Source organism: Panthera uncia, chromosome E1 (genome assembly GCF_023721935.1).
Source record: "Panthera uncia isolate 11264 chromosome E1, Puncia_PCG_1.0, whole genome shotgun sequence".
NCBI lineage: Eukaryota > Metazoa > Chordata > Mammalia > Carnivora > Felidae > Panthera > Panthera uncia.
In genome coordinates this window covers 20,135,695-20,157,561 of record NC_064814.1, presented here as the reverse complement: position 1 = coordinate 20,157,561, position 21,867 = coordinate 20,135,695, and the positions used below count along the sequence as shown (strand labels likewise).

Below are 21,867 nucleotides of genomic sequence, written 5' to 3'. Positions count from 1 at the left end.
TTTGCAGCCTAGATCTGGTTTCAAACTCAAAAGGCAGGCAGAGATAGCCACATCTACACATGGCAGAACTGGGAAACACTAACAATAGGACACAAGACCAGGAGAAGGGGCTTGACAAAAATTCTGATGAAAAGAAAAAAAAAGAAAGAACTCAACAGATCACGTCCATCCGATCCTTAGCAAAAATGGGCGTTTTCCCACCCTTAAGCTAGTTTAAGTACAGGCAGATGTCTTTCTACTATACTAGGATTTTTCTAGGTCTGTTTTTCCTAATCCTCAGAACTTAATGAGAAATCATTAATTCTATAGAGCAGTACAGCACATATGAGTACAGTCTAAAATATGCCTACGGTAACCGGAAAGTTGTGTCACTGAGCGACAGAAGCCCCTCGCGCTGTCACCCCCCTGCCCTACGCGGCCGCCCGGGCTGAGCAACTACCACTGCACAGAGAGAAAAGCAGTAACAGCGGAGTCTCCACAGAACTCTGTTTATTTAACTGCGTCGGGGCATCCGGTCAACGCTCCACATGAAAAACGGTGCGATAGAAGCGACTTTGAATACAAACAGACGAGAAGCCGCCGTGCTGCCAGGAGGGGGGAAAGCCGTCTGCGCGAGGGAGGCACGGACCGGGGACAGGACGACAGGGAGGCACGGGAGGCGGGTCTCAGACAGACAGCGACACAAAACTGTTGTACTGCTGGATGTTTCGCTTGAGGATATCTGAGCACGGGCCGAGGACGCGCTCAAATCTGGGTCGGTCCAGCTTCACGCACTTCAAAGGGCCGCGAGCGACCACGGTGGCAGCGCGAGGACGGTTCATCAGGAGCGCGATCTCACCTGCGAAGGGGGGACACGGGTCAGGGGAGGCGGGCGTCCCGGGAGCACCCCCACGGGGGCGCTTCCGAGACACGAGGAGGCCGCGTCTACCGCTCTTCAAGCCCAGCACGGGCCCCACGACATCCGCACTTAAACACGACCGACAGGAGACCGTCGGCGACCGGACTACTGATGGGTAAAGGTCACAATCTCCCTCTCTCGGAGAGCCAAAAAGACTACAGTGAAAAAGTAATATTCGGGAGAAAGACAGAACGAAGAGAGACCTCTCAGCGTTATCTCCCTGAGAGGGGACTCAAACTACGTACTTGAAGGACAGCCACGTACCGAAATAGTCAGAAGGCCCCAATCTTCCCACTTCGACAAACTCTTCGTTTTCTGACCGACGCTGTAGCACAGCAGCTGAGCCCTGTAATAAAACCACCAAATGGCAAAACAGATACTTTCAAATCCAGGGTGCCCCTCTGCAGATGCAAGCGGGGCTACTTTGTCCTAGAAAAATAAAAAAAAGACGCGGCGGCGATTTCAAATCCTCCCGTTCGCGTAAAAGATGACTCGAGAGAGTCACGACGTGAGCTCCAGTCCCCTTCTGCCCCACGGCCCTGCCGGAGCCCCTTCTCACACCCAGGAGCCAAAGGGCTGAGACTCGGGTTGGCAAACCGCAGCCGGGGGGGCCCAACCCGAGCTCGCCGCCTGTTTTTATAAACGAAACGTCACAGGAACACACCAACGCATTTACACGCCGTCTCTGGCCGCTTCTGCGCTGCACTCTTGCGCTAAGAGTCGAAGTGCGAGCGCTGAGTCTTTGCGACAGAAACCCCACGGCTCACAAAGCCTCAGTCACTTACCAACTGGCCTTCCAAAGAAACAGTCGCTCGACTCCTGGCTTTTAGCAATTAGCATCTACTGAGCCACATTCCTACAAAAGCTGCTCTTTAGGCTCTGGTTGGCGGGCAGGAGTATCTGCTATGCATTTCCATGAATTGTGAAGATAGAAAACATAGTAGCTTTCAGCCTTTACACGCTTGCCTTTAACCCTTATTTGCCAAATGGTCCAGACACGCGATTTTAACAAGGACAGTACAGACCCGTAATAGTTTGTTACGCTAAATGGGTAAGTTTCACTTGGCTTGCGTGATAAAAGATCGAGGAGCTCAGAATCTGGCCATTACTTCCTGAACAGCCCTTCCAGAACGGACTCCAACTCATTTAAAATACAGTGGCCTGGCACAACACCATTTCTAAGTGAAAGATAATTTTTAAATAAAATCTATCAGGTATTACTAAAAAGTGAAGCTGGAAATCAGAATGAGCCCCTCTTCTCTCTTATGGTGTACTGCTTTTTCCCCCCAATATCAAACACAGGCTCCGTTACCTCTAAAATAATGAAGAACTCGTCCCCTGGTTCACCCTGCACCACAATCTTCTGCCCATCCTCAAACTGAACAGGTTCCAACGCATCAGCGACTGTGAGACGTTCCCACTTGTCCAGAGATTCTGAAAGGCGAGAATCGAAAGAATTTCTCTACGCTAGTTGTCACTGCTAAAAATGTCAAAACTGTCAAAACGATGAGTCCCATCGCCATGCCCATTTAACATTCTAGTAGTGTTGCAGGTTCAACATGGCGCCTCTCTTCAATGACCTCAAGTCTCACCAAGATCCTCCTCCTACTTACAGATAACTCTTAGATCCTTACTTCAGTGGTCCAGTGGCCAGGTTAACTTATCAACTGCACCCAATGGTAAAGGAATAAAAAATGTAATCATTAAGTCTTCCTGAAGAACACCGTCCATGCGAATCAAGACCCAAAAGTCATAGAGTGTGTCACCATCCGTACTATCCCAGAGGTTCACAGAAATAACTTACCTATTTAAACCCGAAGTTGAATTTATTTATGAAACCCACGAGGAGAACCGGACAACAGTTCCCCAAAGCCAAACGGAGACCCAAGTCATTAAGTAAATGTAACCCACTCAGAGAAAGGACAAACGAGGGGGGAGAAGTCAACTCGCTCTAACAAAATGGCAGAAGACTATTCCCTAAGAATCACCACCCCCCCCCCCGCCCCGCCCCTGGCAGAGCAGGTTGTAACAACATCTGTGAGGCCGTGAAACAAAATACAACTATGTCCAGTTAACCTGCTTTACTCAATTTCAACAAACTTCCAGCACTTCTTCAGAGAAAATCAGAAAATGACACCTAATTTTTCTACAGAGAAAAGGCATTCGTGGAAATGCTCGACTCTCCTGAACCAGTCAACTCACCGACGGAGCAACAGAGACAGAAATCAGAGGGGGAATGACTGCCAATGTCCATCAGCAAAGAAGGACACTTTTAGCCTTTCTGTCTCTCCCAGAGGAATGAGTAGCACATAATTCCAGGAAGTTTTTCCCACGTCCACCACTAGTAAAGAGGTGTATCATAGATTAGTAGATTAAATACACTGTAAAATTACTTCTAACTTGGTCAAACTTCAACTTTGTGTTTGTCATTACTGTTAGCAAAAAAAAAAAAAAAAAAGAAAAAAGAAAAAAGTGAGTTGATAACCAGGGCAGTTTTTATGACATAAGCATGTATCACTAACACTTCAATTTAACAATTCTCCGTGCAATCTTCCAAAACTCACCTAAAATAGATACTTTACTAAGAAACTCCTCATACATCTTCCGCTTTCTCAGCGTGCTTCCCTATAAATGAAAAAAAAAAAGTGATCTTAAAAATGTGTAATTATCACATAATGCTGCGGAATAAATATTAAATGTTAAGTAAACATTAAAAAAGAAAAAAAGTCAAAGCTTGCTGATGCTTCTTGATGCTTCGTGTTGAAGACAGCAAAGCCGCTGGTTCAGCTTAATAAGCAGCTGAGTAACTCGCCCTTAAAAGTCAGACCAGGCATATGGCCAAAGAAGGTGCCTAGGACAAGCAATTAATGAAAGGCCAGACGCACCATCAATTCTCCAAGAAAGCTACCAAGTTACGTGAGTGACTAGAGCTGAACGTTATGTCCAGCCCAGGGTTCTTGCCCACGACCCCAGTCTTCCACAGAACAAAGGAGAGAAAACGGCTACCACTTGCAGACCTTCTACCGCAAACAGTCCCCCAGCCCCTGACTTAACCAAGCTGTCTTATCTGTGAGGTCTGGTAAACGCCAAGCATCTGGAGGAAGGAGAGGGGGGAGCACAGTCCTCTGGAACGTCCTTACAGGCGCGTAGACGTCTATCTCCACACACACATCCCCCAAACACCGCAAGTGTTCGAAGTACGTCCAACTGCAGACTGTCAAATAGCCAGACAGGCACGGCACAAATTTAAGGAAACCATTCAAGAGGACGAAGGCCAGCAGCTGGCACTTAACATCTGAAACTACTCTATAAACCTGTCACAAGGTTCTACATGAGCAGAACGTTCCAATGGTTTTATCATTTTGTTTCTTCCTCCAGTCTTACGAGGGGACGTCTGCACTACCGACAACCCCCCTGTCGTTTAGGGAAGCGGGTTACTGGCGAACGGCCGTAAGGCACTTCGTGCTCTCAGAAGCAGCACCTGGCAAGCTACCTGACGTGCAAATGGGGACGTTCCCAAACGTGGGCTGACCACTACAGACGCACCACATGTCTCCCGTGTTATTTGCAGCCAGACATTTGTTCTAAAAGACCTGGCGATACGACTCAAACGCCCGTGACACAGACTGAATTCTACGTCGCACTCCAAGAGCCGTGCCGGCTCACCATGAGGATTCTTCTGTAGCTGTCCCGGTCGATACCCCACAGTTTCACATTCGTCTTCGCTTTGACAGTGGCGGCTCTAGGCGTTCCATAGATCAAAGCGAGTTCCCCAAAGCTGCCTCCTTCCCCAACGCTGGTTGCCCATTCGTTGTTGACATAGACCTAAAAGGCAAATGACAAAGGACCGGTTGTTTCCTACACACACAAACACACTGGGATTAAACACCTTCCAAGGAGCCAGAATACTGAACTTGGTTTCTAAGCCGGAATACATGATGTTTGTAGCACACAGCAGCGCAAACCCGAGTGTCTGTGATTCACGGGCTTAATTACCCGACATGAGAACGTTCCCCACGGGGAGGATCAGGGCAGAGGTAAACGAAGCGTCAACCGCGTGTACGTTTCGAGAGTGCCGTGCCTCCTGCAGACGGCACTGAACTAACGATCCTGCGACAGCCGTGCTGTTATTATGCCCATTTCCCTTGTAAACAAGGTTCACAGGATCAAGAGAGCTGTACCTAGTCTCAGCGCCAACTCCCAGGTCTGACGGACAGTCTCCCTCACATCTACCTTACCACACAGTACGCACACGCGCCTTAACCGGGGACTCCAGCAAGAGATTTAAACTGAACGTCTAGCGAACGAAATTGCCTTTCGATAGGTTAAAAAGTTTCTCTGTGTCATTTAAAATACCTGGCAAAAGATGTTGCTGGAATTTGACATACGAGGCTTTTAACAGCCCTTCAGAAACTCTTACAAGTAATCAGTATCGACACATTCACCTTTACGACTATCAACATATTTCTATTATTAAATCTTACATCCATCTCTCCTTGATCAATCACATAGAAGTTATCCCCTTCATCACCTAAAACAGAGTACAAAAAGTTAGGTGTATAATGCAAATTGAGGAAACATACATCAGAACTATCGAATTAATGTAAAAATAAATTTATTTTACAGAGGTGCCATCAAAGAAAGCGTGTTATAAATTAACACAACCTTTCAGGAGGTCCAACGATATATTTTTAAAGCCATAAAATTGATCGATTTTTTAGTCATCTCATGGTAAAGAACAGCTCTGAAAAATAACTTAAAACGAAACAAAAGCTGTATGTGTACAAAGACAGTACCCGCTACATGATCATGACAATAAAACAAACAGAGTAAGTGACAAAATATCAGACTATCACTACACTGGAAAACTCAAGGATTATGAAGACCCACGAAAATATCAAGAGTAAATAAAAGAAAACAGGGGAGGGGGATACCCATAAGGTTGGATCCATGTTAATACACAAGGCAAAAAAGCTAAGAATCAGAAGCCCGAGAACCTTATGAACAGATGTGCTATGTGATTCAGAACGCAACTGCTTTGCCGCTTCCTACTTTATTTTACTCTGTAAGTGGTTAATAATATAAAGGATATACGAAATATATATGGCTCTAAAATCTCACACAACATTCAAAATTAAAATGCAATATCCTCCAAAAGTTACTATAAACAAAACTGAATCAGATACTAGAGAAAACAGTAGTCCTTTAGGGAAAGTGTGCCTTTTAGTTCAAAGGACTTTTTTTTTTTTACATTTTTTATTTATTTTTGGGACAGAGAGAGACAGAGCATGAACGGGGGAGGGTCAGAGAGAGAGAGGGAGACACAGAATCGGAAACAGGCTCCAGGCTCTGAGCGGTCAGCACAGAGCCCGACGCGGGGCTCGAACTCACGGACCGCGAGATCATGACCTGAGCTGAAGTCGGACGACCTGAGCCGAAGTCGGACGCTTAACCGACTGAGCCACCCAGGCACTCCAAAGTTCAAAGGATTTTAATTAAAAAAAAAAAAAAAGGATCAGTTGAGCGGATCATGTGATTTTTAGCTTCTGTCTTGTTGATGGGTGGTGTAGGACACTGATTGATTTACAAATATCGAACCATTCTTGCATCCCCAGAATAAAGCCTGCCTGCCTGTGATGAATGATCCTTTCAATGTCTTGCTGAATGTGAATATTTTGTTGAGGATTTTTGCATCTGTGTTCTCAGTGATATTGGCCTATAGTTTTCTTTTCCTGTGGTATCTGTCTGGTTTTGGCATCAGGGTAATGCTGGCCTTGGAGCATGTATCTGGAAGCTTGCTTTCCTCCTCTATTTTTTCAAATAGTTAGAGGAGAATAGGTATTAACTTTACAAGGAACATACTTCAACACAACAAAAGGCCATACGCAAAAAACAAACAGCTAACATCAGAATCAAAGGTGAAAAACTGAGAGCTTTTCCCTCTCTGTTCAGGAACAAGACAAGGATGTCCACTCTCACCACTTTTATTTAACACAGAACTGAAGTCCTAGCCACGGCAATCAGCGCAAGAAAGAAATGAGGCATCCATATTGGCAAGAAGTTTCAACTGTCACTATCTGCAAACAACACGAACAACGCTATACATAGAAAATCCTAAAGACTCCAACCAAAAACTACGAGAAGCAATTCATGAATTCAGTCAAGTGGCAGGATACAAAATTAATAGTCAGAAATCAACAGCATTTTTATACACTAGTAACAAAGTAGCAGGAAGAGAGATTTAAAAAGTAACACCATTTACAAGTGCACCAAAAAGGAATAAACTACCGAGGAATAACCGAAAGAGGTAAAAGATCTGTACTCTAAAAACCGTAAATCACAAATGACAGAGATGAAAGATGACAAAGACAAACAGAAAGCTATTCCATGGTCATAGGACTAAAAGAGTTAATGTTGTTAAAATGTCCATATTACCTAAAGCAATCTACAGACTCAGTATGACCCCTATCAAAATATCAACAGCATTTTTCACAAAACTAGAAGAAATAATACTGAAAATTTGTCTGGCAGCACAGAAGACCCCAAATAACCAAAGCAATCCTAAGAAGAACAAAGCTGGAGGTATCACAATACCAGATAGACTTCAAGATATACTACAAAGTTCAGTAAACAAAACAGTATGGTACTAACACAAAACGAGACACACAGATCAGGGAAACAGAACAGAGCCTAGAAATAAACACACAAGTATATGCTCACTTAATCTACGACAAAGGAAGCAAGAATACACAATGGGGAAAAGACAATTTCTTCAACAAATGGTGCTGGGGAAACTGGACACTACGTGCAAAAGAATGAAACTGGGCCACTTTCTAACATAATACACAAAAATAAACTCAAAATGGATTAAGGATCTAAATATGAGACCTGAAACCATAAAAATCCTGTAAGAGAAAACAGTATTTCTCTCCCGTCAGCCACAGCAACATTTTTCTAGAGATGTCTCCGTAGGCAAGGGACTACATCAAAATCAAAAGCTTTCGCAGGGGCCCCTGGGTGACTCAATCGGTTAGGCATCTGACTCTCTCGATCTTGGCTCAGGTCATGATCCCAGGGTCCTGACACTGAGCTCCCCATCAGGCTCTGTGCTATTAGCACAGACCCTGCTTGGGCTTTTCTCTCTCTCAAAATAAATTTACTTAAAAAAAAAAAAAAAGTTTTTGCACAGCAAAACTTTTAAAATGTGTATTTATTAGTATTATTTAATATTATAATTATATATAATATATAATAACATATTAATATTTTGCACAGAAAATTTTTAGTATTTATTTTTGAGAGAGAGACAGAGACAGAGAGTACAAGTGGGGGAGGGGTAGAGAGAGGGAGACACAGAATCCAAAGCAGGCTGCAGGCTCCAGGCTCCGAGCTGTCAGCACAGAGCCCAACGCGGGGCTTGAACTCATGACCCGCCAGATCATGACCTGAGCCAAAGTCGGACGCCTAACTGATTGAGCCACCCAGGCACCCGTGTGTGAGTTTTTAATATAAATGCGGGGACATAAAGCATTAATGCAAGTCAAAATGTCTCAGTGAACACGTTTCAGCAGTTTAACTTTATGTAACAATAATAAATAAACCTGTTACATTTTTCTGGACAATGCCAACCTTTGGATTTTCTTAAAACAAGTATATTGATGACAACTAAATAGTGTTTGCAGCATTCTTATCAGACAGTAGATGTGATCCATTCACTATGCTTTTCTAACTGAGTTGTCCTACACACAAGTACATGTTTTTAACGTTGTTGATCTTCTGTGCTGTCCACGTTAAGTCTGCTATCAGAATACGTTAAACCATTTTAAAAAATGAAAAAAAGAAATACCAGTGATCCAATAATTCCACTACTGGGTATTTACCCGAAAAAAATGAACACACGAATTTGAAAAGATCTATGCAGCCCTATGTTTACCGCAGCACTGTTTACAATAGCCAAGATATAGAAGTACCCTAAATGTCCATCCACAGGTAAATGAATAAGGAAAATAATGGAACATTACACAGCCATAAAAAAAAAAAAAAATCAGAAGACCGTGCCATTTGCAACAACATGGATGGACCTAGAGGGCATTATTCTAAGTAAAATAAGTCAGATTGAGAAAGACAAATATCCTATGACTCCACTCATAAGTAGAATCTTAAAGAAAAAGCACACACACCCACAAATGAACAGACACCTGGAAAGCAGAATCAGACCCATAAATACAGAGAACAAACCGAAGGCTGCCAGGGGGTGGGGGGAAGGGCAAAATGGGCAAAGGGAAGTGGGACAGGCTTCCAGTCACAGAATGAGTGAGTCACGGAGAAGAAAGGCACAGCGGAGGGGATTCAGTCAGTGACACCGTCATAGTCCTATAAAGGGACCGGTGGTACTACAGCCGTGGTGAGCACAGCTTAATGTACAAACCTGTCAAATCAGTAAACGGTACACCTGAAAACAATATAACATTGTGTGTCAACGATACTCAAAAAAAAAAAAAAGAAAGAAAGAAAGAAATCGGAAAATCCCGCAGTAGAACAGAAGGAAAATGGCAGGCCGAAAAGAAGAAAACGAACTCCAATTAACAAAATCCTGCAGGCCCACAGCACTGCAGGCCGCGGAAGCGGCAGCCCTTACCTTGCTGAATCACGGTCTCTCCGGCAATAAAGGAAACCGGAAACATGGCATCGAAAATATCGCTGCAAGACACACAAGGCCTCAAGTCACATCTCATGTGCATCTTCTATGGATTCCAAACACCACCCTTTGACTTAAAGCTCCCAGATCTTCAGCCTGGACCGTCATCGGGGGAAAGATTATCAAAACTTGCCGCAGTGAGCAGACTAGTTTGGGACCACGGGTGTTCTGAAAAAACAGTATAACCAAGAGCCCGAACCTACCTTCTCTCATTGTCATCAAGATGTGAAAAGAGCACATTCTTTTCAATGGCTTTGGCTAAAGCAGCCATTGTCTTATAATCTTTTGGTATAACCTGGAAAAGAACAGAAGATCCAATGACAATTCCATAAACCAAAACCAGATCATGTCTGAACGTGCCTTTCAATTAAACGTCAAGATACGCTATGGTATTTACACAAGACTGCTTTGAGTTAACTATTTAACACAACACGCTTGTACTATCTGTGATCTACAAAGTACTCAATAAATATTGACTGACTAATCCCCTTTCCTACAACCAAGCCTATATTGAAGGCTCATACTTGGGTTTCCAGTCAACGACTGAAGTCACAAACCATAACACCTTGCAAGGTCATTATTTTGAGGCAAAACTAAGCAGTTTATGACAATTAGTCATTTTTTAAACCGTGACCACGTACTATGAGCTTCACAGGCCTCTCGTCAGGACAACTCTCTTCCCCCTTCAGGCCAATAGCAGAACTCAAAATGGCAGGCTGGCTCCAAGGAAGAGCCAAAAGGAGGAAGGAAGCTTCCAGGATAAAAGGTTCACGACATGAGTTACGGGATGTCAAAAAGAAACCATGATTCAAGAGAAAAAACACTGCCCGCTTCTTCTACTGCAAAGCAACCGGAAAAGAAAATCCCCCAAATACAACCGTTCGCTGTTTTACAATCATTATTAGTTATTTCCTCTAATGGCATGTTTAGTACAGTAACCTGTTCCCCGGGACCCAAGAACCGTACAGGACGAAGTACAACCCATCCTGTGTTTTACTATTCAGAATGGTGCAGGCATCACCACAGGCGGCTAGCGGACGACCACGTGGGTCCCGGAAACAGTGCCCCATCGTGCGGACAGCAGAACTACCTTTCTAACGTACGACGCAGCGTCTTCCTCCGTGTAGACTTCAGCACTGATGGCACCTCGTCGCCTCCGGCCCTTAACCACTGGGTTGGGTGGGGGAGGAGAGATCTCATCCTCCCTCGAATCTGCACGGGCGCTCGCCTTCTGCAGATTCTGAATCTGTTTGGCCTCCTCCTGAAAAAAATTACACGTTTATAAAATGAGGTCCTTCAGCATGTCGATTTGGTCTTCTCGTATCCTCTCTAGTGTGACCCAATCTCAATCACTGAAAATCTCTTCCTCTATTACCAATGTGAAAGTGAAGGGGGAAAAGGCCATTCCAAATGCAAAAAAAAAATGGAGCCGAGTTTGAAAAGAAATACTCTGAAAGGGCTATACTGTTTCCTCAGATGATAGTAGACACCATATTTAATAATAAACGAAAGCCATTAGTACAAGGACACATAACATGCAAATAAAAAATTAGATACTGGTTATGGTAATACATTGACAACAATGCCTTCTAATGCACACAACAGCAATAAACTGCAAAACAAAATCCTGGGGAATTAGGTTTCCGTATGCTGCTACGGATAGCATGAAGACTCCCCACCACACACACACCCCAAAAGAACTGTTACCTAGAAATAACCACTCAGGCACAGCAAAGTGATACAACAATGTCTAGGTTACTGGGTTATTTCCTTAATTCAGTTAAGTATTCTCTGGATCTGCCATGTCAAGTCGATGCTAGGAAAAGACAATACCAAAACCAACAGGAAAGGGTCCTAAGCCTATGGAATTCATATTCTGGCTGGAGTCTCAGATATAAACAAATTATGAAATGATGCGATGGTAACCAAGAATTTAAGTAAGATCAGATCTAATAATATTTCTCCCAAAGCAGCTATAAGCATTCTTTATTATCTCTATTATTTATATTCTTTAATACCTTTATTATATTATTTATTATTCATTACACCGAAATTAAAACCAAAAGTTCACTTGTTTTTAATCTCATTACATCAATTCATACAAAAACTGAGATAAACTCTTTAATATTCTTACTTTTCAGATCCAGGGCCTTAAAAAGAAATGCCTCTTAACTGTGCAGTAAAGAAAGTTATTATACTTGATATAAAATAAAAATGAAAAAAAAAAAAACCCCAAGAACGTATTCTCTACTATTGCTCTCATTCACTTGACTCATTCATTCTCCATTATTTTTCTAAACCATTTTTCAAATTCTAAATGAACTTATTCGCATTTACTGATAATTTCAAAAAAGATTTTTGATAAAAGAAATTAATGAGATGCCTACTTTTTCTCTGACATGGTATTTAGCCCTGCTTCTACAAATAAAAGAGCTTATATATGCCACAACAAAGCCTAGGGTGATAACCATCAAGGTATTAACAATGTTAATTTCTATTAGGAGAATCATGCCTGATTTTTATTCTTTTCTGGAGAGAAGGTTTGGCTTTATTTTTCTCATTTCTCTGGATTTTCTAATTTTCAAACTTAGAAGAAAACACAGTAAGAAAAACATACAATGAAAACAATCTTACTATGCTTTATACTAAATTACAAATGCATTTACTTCTTGACCAACTAATCCAGAAATTCTCCTTCTAAGAATTTATTCCAACATATACATATATGTGATAAAACATATATACTAAGTAACTCATTGTATCATTTGTAATAGTTTGTAATAGCCTAACAGTGGAAACAACCAAAATGGTCCTCAATGGTTAAATAAATTACAGTTTTTCCATACAATGGAATGCCATGCACCTGCTGGAAAACAGGAAGCTTTTTTATATATGAATTTGTAGGTAAATGCCCATATATTATCTATAGAAAACTGGCTGCACTCAAGAAGACAATGGAATGGGACTTTTTACTACGTATTTATATAGTATTATAGAACAATGTACAATTTTACTCAGATAAAATATCTTCTATACTATGTTAGATTATATATGTATATAGGAAACAGATGTCATGCATTTCATTATATTTTATTATGTCACACCCTTTTGCACTTGCAAAATTTTGAACCATGTGCAAACATGTAACCATTTTCTTTAAAACTACATTTTTTAGAGGGGCGCCTGGGCGGTCAGTCGGTTGAGCAGCTGACTTCAGCTCAGGTCACGATCTCACAGTCTGTGAGTTCAAGCCTGGAGTAGGGCTCTGTGCTGACAGCCCAGGGCCTGGAGCCTGCTTTGGATTCTGTGTCTCCCTCTCTCCTGCTCCTCCCCTGCTTGTGCTCTCTCTCTGTCTCTCAAAACTAAATAAGTGTTTTAAAAAAAATTTTTTTTAAACACATTTTTCAGAAAACCCACTTCATTTTCCTTCTGGTAATTCCAATAACCAGTAAGTTTTCCCACCTCATACTAACAAAAAACTATAAAACTCGTGTCTCCTCAAATTTAGCTGAAGGCCATAAATTAAAACACAAATTCTACCTCCAAAAATCTGTCATTGGCATTTCACAAAAATTTCACGAAAAATGACACAAACGGCATCTCATTTGGAACGACATCTAAATGAATTTTTAAGATAATTTTTAAGGACCAAAAGCATTTTGATTTTTAACATCGTTTCATGGATCCTCTTTAAACAGCAATCAGATATAACCTCATCCTGGTGACTCACAGCCATTACTGAGATCGATTCCTAGTACATATTAGGATACATTTTTATATCCTTTTCCTTGCTGTCGTCATTCTGCTGCCAGCCTCTCCCCTCTTCGGTTTTCCCACTTATTAAAACAAAAGCCAAAAGGAGCCAAAAAACACACCAAAAAACCCTCCTAATCTACTTCATGGCTGCCGGCATTCGTCCTCGAGTTTAAGTTCTCAGTGTCCTCACCACTTACTTAACAGGCTTCCAACAATTACTCGTTCTCTCTCCCCCCTCGCCGTTCCACTCTTCCCCACAGGGGAGACAAACTTCCAAGCAAATGGACGTGGGGGGTGGCCTTGGAATGTAAGTGGACGCACCATACCGCGCCCACTTTGATGGTTTGCCCTGCTTGGGCTTCCGGTGGTTCTCGCCTTGAGCAACGGCACGCTCTATACCGTGGCTGCTCCTCGCACTCAGCTCCAGAACAAGAAACCTGTGGAGTCAGGAAGACAGGAGGGGCTGAGCCCAGAAGAGCTGCCCAGGACAGTGAAAGAAGGTCTTCTGTAGTCAGCCACTGCAATCGGGGGCTTTATGTGGAGTAAGCCACTGAGATCGGGGTGGGGGAGGAGGGGGTCGTATGCCGCCCCAGTACAAGTTAACTGCCACGCCACGTGTACACAGCCACGTCACTCCGCTTCTTAGTTTTACCCGCTACCTCTTAACATGGTGATAGTCACCTACCTCTCACATCTGAAATGAGGAGTATGTATGTGTGCAAAGTGCTTCACGCAGAACCTGGCACACAGGAGACGCTCAGTGGTCACGGCAATTAAAATTCCTCTGACCTATCAGACAGGCAAGGTTCTAATAAATACATGCACAAGTGCGGACTTCAATTTCAGATGACAGTCTGAAGGAAAACACAGAAGCTTTCCAATGGACCAATTGTGAGTCTGGGGCACACTTCTCGTTGAGTAGCTCAAGGTTCCAGAAACACGACCCCTGGCTAACACAGGAAAGGAGGTGACAAGAACGTGACTGTGTATTTCCAGACATACTAAACCCAACACCTAACGTACAGAACAACGACCTGTGGAAAAGTTGAAAATCTAGTTCCTTAAAAGCCCAGATGTCTACACTGGACCCTGGCTAAAGGAATGTGCGCATGTGAAATAAAGACCCTTGAGTTACAGGAAGGAGTGTGTCAGCCAGGACTCTTGTTAAGAGGTAAAGAGGCTAATACACATTAAAGCTAAAAATCCCATCTGCAAAACACTCCGTTAAGGACGCTTTCTCGCCTCCCCTGTCGGTGAGGCTTCGGCAGCGCGAGGGTAAGGCCAGGCGCTGCAGTGACCACACGCTCCATGTTCCCTATAAAAAGACACACCCTTAATGTCCCACCCACTTCATTCCCTCATCTGATGGTTTCTATTGATGTCTGAGGCGAAGAGGGATCACCTTACAGTGACCCATTTCAGAACCAGATCTCCAGGAACGCACTTTATTTCAAAACAGGGAACGCCCACGGCAGCCTGGCTCTACAGTATTTCACGAACGATTTGGAAATTGCTTACAACGGAGCAAACGAGACTTCCTAATACAATTCTAAAACAGCGAGGCCACCTTCCTGGGAACCGGTTAATTGTTCTTTTGTTGTTAATTCTCTTAATCATGGTACTAAACACCAATTTTAACAAACACCTTTTCAACAAAACAGTAGTAGAAAATGTCTGATCACCGAGCTACCCAAACACTTTTAAAATCTTAGTATACACAGATTCTTTACTAATATGGTACGCCACTTGAAAGATTTTCCAAACAAATGGGATATGTTACAAATATTTCTATTATACAATTAAATGATTAATCACCACATACCTAAGAAATGCCTCCCAAGTGGTTCATAATCATTTCAAACCACATCAAAGCTCCAGTATGTATAAAAAACCCTGTAAACTTATCTCAATTTACAGAAACAAATCAAACTACGGAAAGCATTTAACGTTCCAGACTTTCTCATTCATCATTTCTTGAGGGAAGTGAACTGAAGCACTGTCCTTGATTACCATTCGGCTTAGAAAAGCACTTAGCATATCCTTAGGTCACAGTGACACACGCAATGAGGACGAACGATAAACAATAAAAACTGAACTGCTCTTTTTCAAGAGGAAACAAGTCCTGACCAAAACCGTAAGTAAAGGAAAATTCCGACACCGGTCACGTCACCCTTCGCGTCTCTGCTCTACAGTCCGACTCATCTGAGATACAGTCCACAGTGAAACGGACGCCTCTGCTTCAGATCCCCCGCTTTGTCAGAAGCTAGACTCAAATGCTTCATTACATTAGTTTTAAAAGGTGAAACAAGGCCTACGAAGCTCACTCGTTTTGTGGAAGGAAACGGAAGCATTAGCTGCTTTCAAGCACTGTAGAACTTCTCGTGTCCTACAACCGCTACCTCTGATCAACCGTATCTAGTTATTTTAATCAGGTTTATGGGTCAATTAAAACGGTTACAAGGGACTACTGTTCAGAAGCCCTCCGTTACCCAGCTAAACTCGCCATGCAGGTTTGTTTGAGGCATTCTACCGATCACGGAGTTAAAAATTACTAGAAATGCCTTAACTGCACTTCGTTTTGTGAAACTCTAGTTTGGATTTCTTGTTTGGTCCAAATTCCTTTTCTTCCAAGTGGTACAACTTGGGCACGTTCGACGGCGTTACGTGTAACAGTCGCCGGGCTCGTCGGGTCTCCCGCGTGTATTTTTACCTTCTCCAGCCTCTCGAAGTATTCTCTGAGGAACGCCATGGGTCGCTCGGGCCGGGCAGTGCACAACTGCACAATGGAATCCTTGAGCAGCGCCTGGATGTTGTGCTTCTGGACGTAGAGCTCGCACTCGCGGAGGCTGCGCTCCTCATCACTGGCGGTGCTGCCGGAGGCCATGGCTGTCTGCGGGCGAAAACACACACACACAGGCTTGGGCCAACGACTGCTAAAGAGCACATGCCGATCTGGCCTTTGACTGAAATTCATCAGGCAACTGAATCACAAGGGCTTTTTTTTTCCCGCAGATTTTCTTTTTTTAAACAGGGAGGTGGGGGTTCGCGAAGAAAATATGTAAAGAAATAAATAGCATTCTTCCAAAGAAGTGTTTCATTTAGTTCCTGGCGCGGGATCTGGGTTCTGCAGGCAGCAACAGCAAGAGGCAAGAACCCGCGCTCCTGGGAGGAAGGACCAGCCACTATCCCCCGCGGAGGAGGGCCACTGAGGAGTCAGGACCCTAAGGGAATTTCATTCAGTTCTCCCCCTGCAAAGAAATCACGATGATGTGGGAAGTGTGTAAATGGCAAACAGGACAGAGAATTACAAGTGCACACAAGTCCGCTCTAAGTGAAAGCAAGGAAGCACAATGAAGAACTTCCGACATTCCCTGTACCTGACTCCCATCCTGGGCGAGTGTCCTAATGTCGCTCAACAAACCCCTGGAGCAAAGGATCGGATTAGCCAACCACTAGCATAATCAAAATTTCTAAAAACACAAAATGATCTCCAGACGAATTTTAAAAGCAACCTTTTATTCCAGATTCTTTTATAAAATCCCGGCCCTAAGTGATAACAAACACACTGGTAAAAGAAAACAGCCTTAACAGAAAAAAACAAAAGCAAAAACAAACCAAAGAACCTTCCCAAATAAATCATATAAGATTTGGGCAGGTAAATGTCAAAACATTTTCTTTGGGCAGAAAAATGCTAAAACAGGTTAAATTTTAAATGTACATGAAAGGGGCGCCTGGGTGGCTCAGTTGGTTGAGCGTCCGACTTCAGCTCAGGTCATGATCTCACGGTCCGTGAGTTCGAGCCCGGCATTGGGCTCTGTGGTGACGGCTCAGAGCCTGGAGCCTGCTTCAGATTCTGTGTCTCCTGTGTCTCCCTCTCTCTCTGCCCCTCCCCTGCTCATGCTCTGTCTCTGTCTCAAAAATAAATAAAAACATTTTAAAAAGTGTACATGAAGATATCAACAGATAAACTGCATTTAATGAATTTTAGAGGATTCAAACTACCTGGATGTAAAGTAAAATAAGTAGAAATATAACAGCAGCTAACTTTACCCCGGAATTTAAAGCTTACCAATTTAACAACACAGTCATAAATTATTTTCCTTCCAACTCCTAATTATTAAGCCATAAAGATTAGAAAATAAAATTGAGGTCCTCTCCCCCTCCCAGATGAATTCAATACACATCAGTCTTTTCCAAATATAATGCACACGAAACCAGAGAGGAAACTCTAAATTTAAAAGAAAAAAAGAAACCCCAGATTAAGAGCCAAAGTGCTACACTGTTATTCATTTTGTTTTGACAAATAAAGGTCAATAACAAGCAGACTAATTTTTCTTAACCTTTATTCATTTTTGAGAGACAGAGAGAGACAGAGCATGAGCAGGGGAGGGGCAGAGAGAGAGGGAGACACAGAATCCAAAGCAGGCTCCAGGCTCTGAGCTGTCAACACAGAGCCCGATGCGGGGCTCGAACCCAGACTGTGAGATCCTGACCTGAGCCGAAGTCGGACTCTCAACCGCTCAACCGACTGAGCCACCCAGGCGCCCCACAAGCAGACTAGTTAACAGACCATGAGAAAGTCTGTAGCTCCCTGACAAGCACATAAATTAAAAGCCACAGAAAAAGAACCACGCTACTTCAGAAATACACAATAAAAAAAAAAAAAAAGGTTCTTTAATTTTGGATTTATACCAGCCACTTTTCCAGGTCAGACCGTCGTCATAAGAACTGATAATCCACTTCAGTGAATTTTCTACATTTCAAATAATGCCAAAGGCCACCAAGAACAATGATAAATCAGATCTTTTATGCTCCAAAATATTCCGACATGTTTCAGGAATATCAATCCATGTATTCAACTGATCAGAGAAATCATTCAAAGATCATGACTCTGGCTGGTAGAAATGAGAGAACTGGGTCTAACAAGTGAAATTGACCTTTTGTTTGAAACAAAGTCTTAAAAAGAACACACTGGCTGGTCTTCCTGAGGGAGCAAATTAACAAAAATGCCCCAAGATTAATGCGGTCACCATGTGAACCCCTTAATCCAAACTTGACTGTCTTAGTATTTTTAATCGGATATACTCTGTATTCCTTCTTAAAACTAAGAGCCCAACAATTTAGCTTCTCCCCTCCCCCCGCAAAATTATTTAACTCCTTTTAAACTTTCACTGCATTGTACCTGCTCATAAGAAAACTCAGTTTTCTTTTGTCAATTCAATTGTGATAAAATTCAGTTTCAAAAGGATTACATGAGAGAGCATATTTAACACACTTTTGGGAAACTTGCTGATTCAGACCGCAGACCCTCAGACCAGCCAGAAACACTTCCTTTGGGTCATCTTGAGAAAGTGTTCTTTCTTTCCTCTGCTAGAAAGGCCAGTCGCCTGACAATCTCTCAAAGCAGCTGTTTGGCATTACACCTGCACTGCGCTGCAGGGGTTAATAGGGACCATGTACTTATTTTCGAGAGGAAGGACAGGAGAGTGCCCTTCACCTCACTCATGCCACAATCATGGCCACAGAATGAAGAAGGGAGGCCTATCCTTCCTTCATCCTACTCTAGTCGGAAGGCCACGACGGTGGCGAAAAGACGGAGGAAGGACGGGGACGAAGATCAGAAAAGGGGAGGTGAAAGGGGACAAAATGAAATTCAGGAGCCAAGCTAAAATCACGGAGCAGGGGGGAGGAGGGGAGCACCCGGAAGGCTTTCCCAGGGAAAGAAAGCCACCGCTGGAGAGGAGGACAAGGAGGCCCTAGAAAGAAAAACGAGAACGGCCGAGTCTCAAGATCAGCCAGCAATGCTAGGGGGAACGATGGCGGATTCCAGTAAAATCGAACTGATGTCCTTCAGGAAATGGGGGAGGGCGAGCGAGGAGGCCGCGGCGCGCGGGTGCGGAGGCGGCAGGGGCGCGATGGCCGCGGAGGGCCGGGGGCCCCAGCGCCGCCGAGCGCGGGGAACGCGCGCGGGCGGGGCGGCCGGTGAGCCCCGCACCGGAGCAGTCCCGGCGACCCGGGGGCCTCGGAGCCGCAGACTCGGGGTCGGGGGCGCGGCCCGGGGCGTGAGGCCTACGGGGAGGCGCCCGCTGGGGCCGGGGAGGGGCAGGGGGTGCGGCCATCCCCCTGCAGGTCGCTCCCCGTGACGCCATCTTGGATCGGTCCAGCGCCCCCAAACGGGCGGCGGGGCCGCGAAGCTCGGCGCGTCGGGGCCCCCTGGCCGACCCCACTCACCTGGGGACGGGCGGCGGCGGACGCGGGACAGCGGGTGCGAGGCTGCGGCTGGCTGAGCTGTCCGGGCGCTTCCCTCCCAGCCCCGCTCTACTCTGCGGTAGCGGCTCCGCGGCGGCTCCACCGGAAACGACCCGGCTGCAACCAATCAGCGCCCGACTGCTGACGTCAATGCGCCTCGCTCTGGCCAGAGCCGTCGCCTTGGCAACCTTAAAGGCGCTGCGGCCCGGGTTCCTCTTTAGCCCCTCTTAGAAGGACCCTGGCCCCTCCACGCCCTAGAATCGTTCTTCCGCTCTCCTTTCTAATCTAACCTCGTCCCCCACTCGCAGCCCTTTCCTCCCACCCGCCTCTTTTATCCTTTCCCCACTCTCTCCAGCCCGACGCTCCCCTCCTTCCGTTCACCTGCCCCCCTTACCTGTTCCTGTCTGGATACCACAGGTCCCCTTTATTCTTCCTTCTGCTCTCCGCTCGTCGACGGCGCGGCTTGGGGGAGCTCCCCTCTCTGCTCGGCCCCTCGCCTCCACTCCTCACTCCGCCCCACTCTCACTCCCGCCTCCCTCGCCGCCTCTGCCTTTTCTCCCTCCCTCCAGCCCCCACCCCCAACCCGGGCGGACCCACGTGGGGCGTCTCGGATGACAGGTGGGCGACTCCGCCCCGCAGCCCCTTGCTGGGGGAGGACGCGGGGCCGGGGTGGGGAGATTCCTGCCGTTTCCAGGCCCCGGAGGAGGCGGCGGCCGCGGCGGATCCGCGGCAGCGGCGGATGCCCAGGATGAGCACGCCCGGCCGCGCATCCTGTGCCTGGCCTGCACCGCGCGGGCCTCCGGGCACGGGCCCGCCATCCGGTCCAGGAAATCCGAGCCCTGCCGAGCGTCCGCTTGGCTGATCGGGCCGCTCTCCCCTCCGGGGGTGCTGTCGTCCGTGGAGGCCAAGCCGGTCTGTGGGCCCGAGACACTGAAAAGGACTTGTCAGGGTGCATCTAGACCCTGAAACGCACACCCCCCTCCCCTCCATCATGACGCCTGACCCGGCATGGGGAGAAGTTACAAAGGGTGCAGACAGGCGCAAACCCTCTGTGACCACACGAGAAATCTCAACTGCCTGCAAAACCACCCATCAAGGATGATTCGGATTCGAGGGGGAGACAAGGCGGCTCCTTTACTGCTTCGGCCATTTTTCTTTTCCCCATCAGAGCGTCTGTCGGTAGAAGGAAGAAAGGGGGAGCGGGAGACAGTTTTAGACTTCTAAAGTCGCTACATGAATAAAGAAGGCCTTTGGAGGACACGTATCCTTGGGTCTGATACGTGTTGTAATCACACGGTATATATAGCCCTAGGGCTGTGGGTGCCAAACGCATACGTGGATTTAACACAAAGAAAATAGATAGAAATATCTCATTAAGAATTTTTATATTGATTCCAGGTGGACATGGGTAATATTTTGGAGACCTCAGGTTAAATATTATTACAATTAAGTTCATCTTTGTCTTTTTACTTGTGAAACGTAGCTATTAGGAAAATTTTCCTGACATATACGGCTTACATTACATTTCTGTTGGACAGCACTGCCCCCGGAGGCCATCTGCTCCCCTAAATCGGCCAGGTTATGATAAGGGTCCTGCTCGTCAGGATATTTCTGTTATTTAGTTATGGTTACTTTTGCTTTTGGAAAACCAGAGGCAGCAGAGGCACCATCAGAAGGGCAGATTAGGCCCACAGGAGGGAAAAATAGAAAGAAAGTTTCTCCTCCCGCCCACTCCCTGGCTTGTTGACCGCCAGGGATGGGTGAAATGGGGGATTAAAGACAGAGCTTGAGTCGTATAGGATTTCACCCCTGTAGGTACAAAGAAGGGCTAATACACTGAACCCGAAGCTGGCAAGCAGAAGAGGGAATTCGATAGCATCAAGCAGGCCCAGTCATGTTATGAGAAGAAAACACGGCAGTCAGATAAATCTGAGTTTGGTTTCAGGCTCTGCCATCTCCGGTAATTGACTTAATCTCCATGAGCCTCGGTTTCCTAGATCATAAAAGGATAAGCAGGGCTGTGTTAAAATGAACTAATAAAGCTAATAATGGCACACATGTTCCTGGCACGAAGAGCTTCACGCACAATAATTAACTTAACCCTCATAGTAACCCAGTGGTGTAGGTCTGGTTGCCAGTGTTACCAAAGGAAAATGAGGCAAAGCGTCCAGTGATGTGCCCAAGACCACACAGCTAGTGTGGCCCACACCCAGGCAGCGATCGAAAACCACTCACTCTCCTTTGCAGAATGTATACAAACAAAGTG

General features: G+C 45.1%; 1 protein-coding gene across 2 annotated transcripts; it reads right to left on the bottom strand.

Moving 5' to 3' along the window:
• Nucleotides 1-472: 472 nt before the first annotated feature.
• PRKAR1A (protein kinase cAMP-dependent type I regulatory subunit alpha) lies at nucleotides 473-20,122 on the bottom strand. 2 transcript variants are annotated; one of them, XM_049636406.1, is made up of 11 exons: nucleotides 19,996-20,122; nucleotides 16,063-16,242; nucleotides 10,687-10,857; nucleotides 9,800-9,891; nucleotides 9,537-9,598; nucleotides 5,383-5,429; nucleotides 4,565-4,723; nucleotides 3,463-3,523; nucleotides 2,211-2,332; nucleotides 1,163-1,244; nucleotides 473-838 (listed from the first exon to the last, which is right to left on the bottom strand). In XM_049636406.1, the coding sequence occupies exons 2-11, from the start codon at nucleotides 16,234-16,236 to the stop codon at nucleotides 666-668; spliced, it is 1,143 nt and encodes a 380-aa protein (XP_049492363.1). In that variant the 5' UTR covers nucleotides 16,237-16,242; nucleotides 19,996-20,122; the 3' UTR covers nucleotides 473-665. The 2 variants fall into 2 exon arrangements, with proteins under 2 accessions (XP_049492363.1, XP_049492362.1); XM_049636405.1 differs by lacking the exon at nucleotides 19,996-20,122 and adding an exon at nucleotides 19,584-19,718.
• Nucleotides 20,123-21,867: the final 1,745 nt, after the last annotated feature.